The following is a 6,193-nucleotide window of genomic DNA, read 5'->3' as shown; positions in this document are numbered from 1 at the left end:
ATGAAAATCCAATTAAGAAAAACAAACACACATCAACAACTCATTTAATTCACTATCAAATATGTAGCTGTGCCTCTGGAGACTGCATACAAGTCTATAGTCTATAGTGCTTTATAAAGATGCATTATAATCCTCTAACACTGTATAATTATGTATATGAGATGAGTTATGAGAACTCAAAGAACACGACTAACACGGCAGGAGAATGTGATGGATCCAAAATGAAGTCTTATATTCCTCTAACAAACACCATTAAGTGTACTTATGGCTTTATATGAACATATCCCCTTAGCTGTCGGATCCACCCTTATAGAAGTGCTTGTTATGTGCGTGTGTTGTTTGTGTGTGCGTGCGTGCGTGCGTGCGTGCCCTCTGTAAACAATATGAATGTGATTGCCGACACCAGAAAAAATATCCCCATCTCTTGTATGTGCATTGTGCGTGATGATTATTTGAACATGTCCTCTGTGGAGATTCTGATGACACGGCATAAGCAAATGTCCTTTTCATCCAGGGTAATTATATGCCTGCTCCTATCTACAGGGCCAAATAGACAGATTGCATTGTTTCCAGATTACGCTCATTGAATTCACAACAGAAGTGCATGAGTCAGGACTTGCATATGAATTGAACACACTTGTTCTTCAGTGTCGGACGTGTCCTTTACCTTCTAGAAAACTCTTGTAAACTTGTGTAAGTATAATTCGTTTGGCTGTCTATAGTGTGATAACAACAAGATAAAGTATGCTACTGCCATCTTTAACAAACAAGGAAACCTTTTTTTGACAGCTATGTGTCTACAAAAGGTATATTGAATTGTAGAGATGATGAAGTGACTCAACTTGTATTTCAGTCGACACAGCTGCTGTTTTATAAATGTGTCTGTCAGACCTTCTTAAAAATGTTGTGCCTCAGTTTTATTCCCATCTAGTGAACCCATGCCCATACTCCTGTCAGATGGGGACCTACTCCAGAAACAGTCTGTGACCCATTTTGAGCTCCAACCTATTTTGGCTGCAATTGTGATTTAACCACATTAACCCTGGCGTCCCTATGTTGGGCACATTTTCAAAATGTTTCAAAACAACCGCCTATCCAACTGACCCGACACGACACTCCCTCGGGTCGCCTGTGATGAGCAAGTTTCAAACTGCTGATGTCATCAATATAATGTCATAGACATTCATAACTCCATATTTGGCTGTGCCTGACTGGGTCATAAAAGTGACAGACAGACAGATACAGACATGTGTAAAAGACACACACACACACACACACACACACACACACACACAGACACAGACACAGACACAGACACACACACACACACACACACACACACAGACAGACAGACAGACAGACAGACAGACAGACAGACAGGCAGGCAGACAGACAGACAGACAGACAGACAGACAGACAGACAGACAGACAGACAGACAGGCAGACAGCCGGGTAGCCGGGTAGCCGGGTAGCCTACTCTAAGAACGGGTACAACGGGTATTGCATAACTGGGATGGGCATGCATTTCCAACTTGCATCATTTGCGACTTGCATCCTTCCTGAGTAGACCAGTGCCCAGCCTGGTGTAGTTTTCATTCATGTGTAATAGATCACATTTGCAAGTTACCCCCAACAACCCCCTCCTCCAGCCTCAGCAAATGATATGCTTCATTTCAGATCTGTCACCACGGCTCAGCCTGGACTGAAAGATGTTTCACAGTGAATGTGTGTGTGTGTGTATGTGACTCCTGTCAGCCCTATTATACTCAGCACTGACCCCAAGTAAGGAGACACAGCTAAGGAAGAGAGGGAGAGTGACCCAATTAACGAGAACGAGAGAGAGAGAGAGAGAGAGAGAGAGAGAGAGAGAGAGAGAGAGAGAGAGAGAGAGAGAGAGAGAGAGAGAAAAGCCTTTGAGAGATGTAGGAGTGAGGATTAGGGGGAGAGCCTCCTTCTGTGATATAGTCATTGGAGATTAGTACCAACGTAGTTAGCTCAGGAAGGGTGGCTGTCTAATCAACTGGCTGACAGCAGTTAGCCAGCGCTCATTAAACCAATGGTCTCGTTAGGATAGAGGACACTCACAGCAGGAGGGCAGACTGGAGGGTGAGCGTGCTCAATGGGTCAAGACCCAAAGTGGATGGGTATAGGGCTGGCCATTTGGAAGTGGGTCTCGACATGACAGGGGAATTATATTAATTAATAAGCCTTGGTCCTGGTGTCATATAACTTTTCTTTTGGCTGAAAGGGTGTAAGAAACCTTGTCCTGAGGTATTAATGCCTTTAATTAAAGGTTAATTAATAGGATAACACAGTCAGTCATTACTCACCTGTTAAACTGGGCCTGGACTAATGAGAGAGAAACTGGTAAAGATCCAAAAGAACCAAGCCAGACTAGTCCAATCTGATCCATTCCAGCGTAGTAGATACCGTACCAAACCAGAAGATGGCAGATCACAGAAGATGATGAGACCAGTTTAGTTCACTTTAGTCCGGATCAGACCAATTCAAGTCTAAACCAGTTCTGGGTCCAGTTTCAAAAGAATACATCCCAGGCTCCACAAGGTCCAATCATGTTCACTACTATCCAGTTCAAACCAGTTCAGGCCATGTGTGGGGAGGTATGGTTTGATTAAAAATAAAAATAAAACACAAAAAACAAACACAAAAAAGTTCAGATGGTGAAAATTCAAGGTCTGGTTTTGTTCCATTTTCAGTTTAGTCCAGGATAAGTTCAGCTTAGAATCAACTGAGGTCAGTTGAGTTCAACTCATTTCAGCAGATTTATATTGGTTCAGTAGAGCAGAGAACCAATAGTTGTAATGTATTAGTATTAGTAGTTACCCATCCAGAAACACTCAGATGCCCTTATTGTTTGTGTGTGGTATATATCCATGTCCAAGACCAGACCCTACCAGATGCTTTGGGGAGTGATTTTATTACTTCTTTTTTATGGTCCGTATATCCAGGCTGAGTTTTACTGTCAATCCATCCTATCTTTACTATCCATCAATTTTATTAGCTGTCAATCTATTTTAGTTTTATCACCAATCATTTTTAATCCTTTCATGTCGATGCTTCTCCAGATGGTGTAAAAAAAAAATCCTTATGCATTTTCCATCTAGATTAATTCTGCGACACATCCAGACACCTCTGCAAAAGCATTCTTTTTTTCTTTTTTTTTTGGTCCAGCCGCAGGGCATCGATTCCACGCTGATCCAGCTGTTTTAAAGGGGGAGCATGTATTTACTGTTTAGTTTTGTACAGTTCTGTCTATAGGCTACTGTTCAAAGTGAGCAAAATGGCAAATGGGTTGCAACTGGACAATGAACAGCCAGACTGACACCAGACTGGGACACACAGTTATCCTATCCTGTCGACAGAACCGGATGAAACAATTAAAATAGTAAACTAGGCCACCTCCCCGGTTTGCTCCGCCGCATAGGTCCTAGGTCAGTACTGTTGCTCCCCGGTATCCACAGAAACAATGGGGGGTGGGGGAGGGGGGTGGGGGAGGGGGGGGGGAGTAAACAAGGGAGGGGGGCTTTAGTTCCTCAGGGTTTAAACCAGCTGTCCTTTGGTGGTGCGGTCCAATCTCTGTGGTCCCCCCTCAGAACAACAGCATTAGGGTTCTACAGGAAAGAGAGAGGAGAACAACACGTCACTGGTCTGAAGTGGAACATTTAGAGCAAAAATAAAAACAGGACAATCTGGGATATGGGAACAGTAGGGTTCTGAAAGAGAACATGTGCATCATCAGTGTTCTAAAATAAGACTTTATAGAACATGAAGCTTAGATGGGACAAAGAATACATTGAAAAAGAACACTATTTCAACGGGGGAAAAAATACATTTAGGATATCAATACATTTAGAACACCATTGTTCTAAAATTAGTTGGGAAACCAAAACAGTATATGCCACAACAAAAGTACAACCAATCATGGTAATAATTTTCTTTTATAACAAACAAAAAGTATGCAATTAGTAGCTTCTATTGACACTATTTGGCGTCTGCAGTTGAGTTGAGCATTATTAGATTCACAAAATACGCATGGGAAACAGGCCTAAGGGAACATTCTTTGATTGCTTATAATTGGTTTAGTATTATTTTTATATTCTAAGAAAAAAAGTTACTGAGATACTGTATGACTAAAGTAAACAAAGCCGAAGAAACTAAACACTTTTAATGGACAATTAATGAATTAATGGTCACGAATTCAGTCTCTGCTCGATAACAATGTGAATCATCGTCCCCACATTTACAATCCTACGCAAATGTCTACAACTCATCATACAAATGAAAAGAGCTCTGCAAGGACTGGGTGTGCACAAATGTGATTGTTTGGCTTCAGAAAACTTGGATTATATTACTGAGTCATTTTATGGTCATTTATCTTAACCACATGAACCCTCGCACCCCCTATTCTGCATGTCATAATAGGCAAACATTCAGCAATAAAAGGCAAACATTCAGCAAAATAATTATAAACAGTCAGGGAAAATAGCAGATATATGAACTCACAACACATCACATTAACTCAGGGGGAAAAAGCAGGTGTTCAAGTACAGAGCCCTTGGGGGACCTCAGTCAATGAAGTAGGCTATACAGTAGGGTTTAAGTGGTTGAGAACTGATCACCACAGACTTCAATTGTTTTGAATAAAACTACGATAAAGTTTTGCTGGCAAACTCATTGCCCTCTAGTTTGAGAGTGGTAATAATAAGGTTTATCAACAGTGCAATTCATGTGTTTGGAAGTTTGACACCGCAACTAAACAGAATTGATACAGCTGGTGTTAACAGGTACTGAAAGGGGACCCACCATAAGAATACTGGCAGCATTTAAAGACCTTTCCACTCTTAAGGAACATTAACATTCTAATGGGTCCAAGTGTATTTCCTGCCAGCTCCCGATAATAATCATGAACACTCCAATAGGAAATAAACTTGGACCCAAGCTGTTCCCTAGCAACACAATTCCACTGAGTCTATCACATTTTATTTTGCTATTTTATTATTGGTCTGTGCACCCAAAAGTTGACATGGTTCTCCAAAAAAAGAGGGTAATATTAGTTTGCATGTTAATTATGGTTGTCATTATTCAAACTTCTACATTGTCAGCAGAATACTAACTAATACAGGGGTTCCCAAACTTTTTCTCTACTTTTGCCACTCGCTCAGCGGTGAAAGTGGCGGCCACTCCTTGCCATAGACAATGCACTGAACCTCGCCGCTTTCTCAGGAACTAGATGCGGAATACTGCTGCTGGTGGGAAGTGGGCATAACCCTGGCGACCCTGTTCTGGGCATTTCATTATAGGTGAAAATGGTTTAATATTTGCAAATCTACAAGCTCACAAAGTGTGATGATGTGACATGTCACAGCCAATCACAGCTATGGGGATACGGTTGAAACGCGGTGGACCGTGGGACCTACAGTCCAGACACCGTACAGATGAACATCTTGTATCTGGCTATGAGCTCTGATTTGGGCAATAGGCTCTATTCACAGCAGCCATATTTTCACTTCCTTAACAGGTGTTACCAATGATACTAATGAAGGCTCTGTTCCATTTCGTATAGCACAGTGGTTCTCAGATTTTTCAATTTCCACCACCCCATAACTCTGAGAGTGTACAAATGTAACCATATGGACCCTTACGGGTCCATTTGGTTCCATTTGTACACTCTCAGAGTTACACACCCGTAAGGGGCCATTTGGAACCCCCTTAAGGAACGATGAGGGTCCCTGGACCCACATTTTAGTCCTGCTGGTGTAGCAGAGTGTTTCCAGTGAGTCGACATGCATAATATCAGCACCCTGACTCTATTTGACTAGAATGGAACAGAGCCTTCATTAGTATCATTGGTAATGGTAACACATGTGAATGTCTTCACAATATGGCTGCTGTAGATAGAGCCTATTGGCGAGTACCATGACCCACCTGGATGCCACGTTGGACCAAAACTATATCAATATCAAACAAGGCAGTGCTGAATCAAGTTTCTGTTAGTGCATTGCCTAATTCCTGCGTCAAATGTTTTCCGAAACATATGAATATGTACCGTATGGCTTTAAAAATAAGATTGTATAATTAGTAGAGCCATGCCTGTTTACATTCAAGATAGCAGCACCGCCCGCTAGTGCTAAGCCTGATGAATCCTAGCTGGATGGAAGATTGATTGACAGGT

The 6,193-nt window shown here is 41.8% G+C and overlaps 1 protein-coding gene across 1 annotated transcript in view; it reads right to left on the bottom strand.

The window, feature by feature from the left end:
* Positions 1-3,495: 3,495 nt before the first annotated feature.
* The window catches only part of LOC311050143 (leucine-rich repeat and fibronectin type III domain-containing protein 1-like protein), a 195,782-nt gene continuing 193,084 nt past the window's right edge, over positions 3,496-6,193 (bottom strand). Inside the window, exon 9 of the mRNA XM_084064113.1 lies at positions 3,496-3,632. Coding sequence (XP_083920239.1) covers positions 3,625-3,632 — 8 coding nt within the window. The 3' untranslated portion in view covers positions 3,496-3,624. The remainder of the gene's footprint in view (positions 3,633-6,193) is intronic.

This window comes from Gymnoscopelus microlampas (genome assembly GCF_963454915.1).
Source record: "Gymnoscopelus microlampas genome assembly, chromosome: 8".
In the NCBI taxonomy this organism is placed as follows: Eukaryota; Metazoa; Chordata; class Actinopteri; order Myctophiformes; family Myctophidae; genus Gymnoscopelus; species Gymnoscopelus microlampas.
Note: the sequence above shows the minus strand (reverse complement) of the source record. Positions and strands in the feature narration are given on the sequence as shown.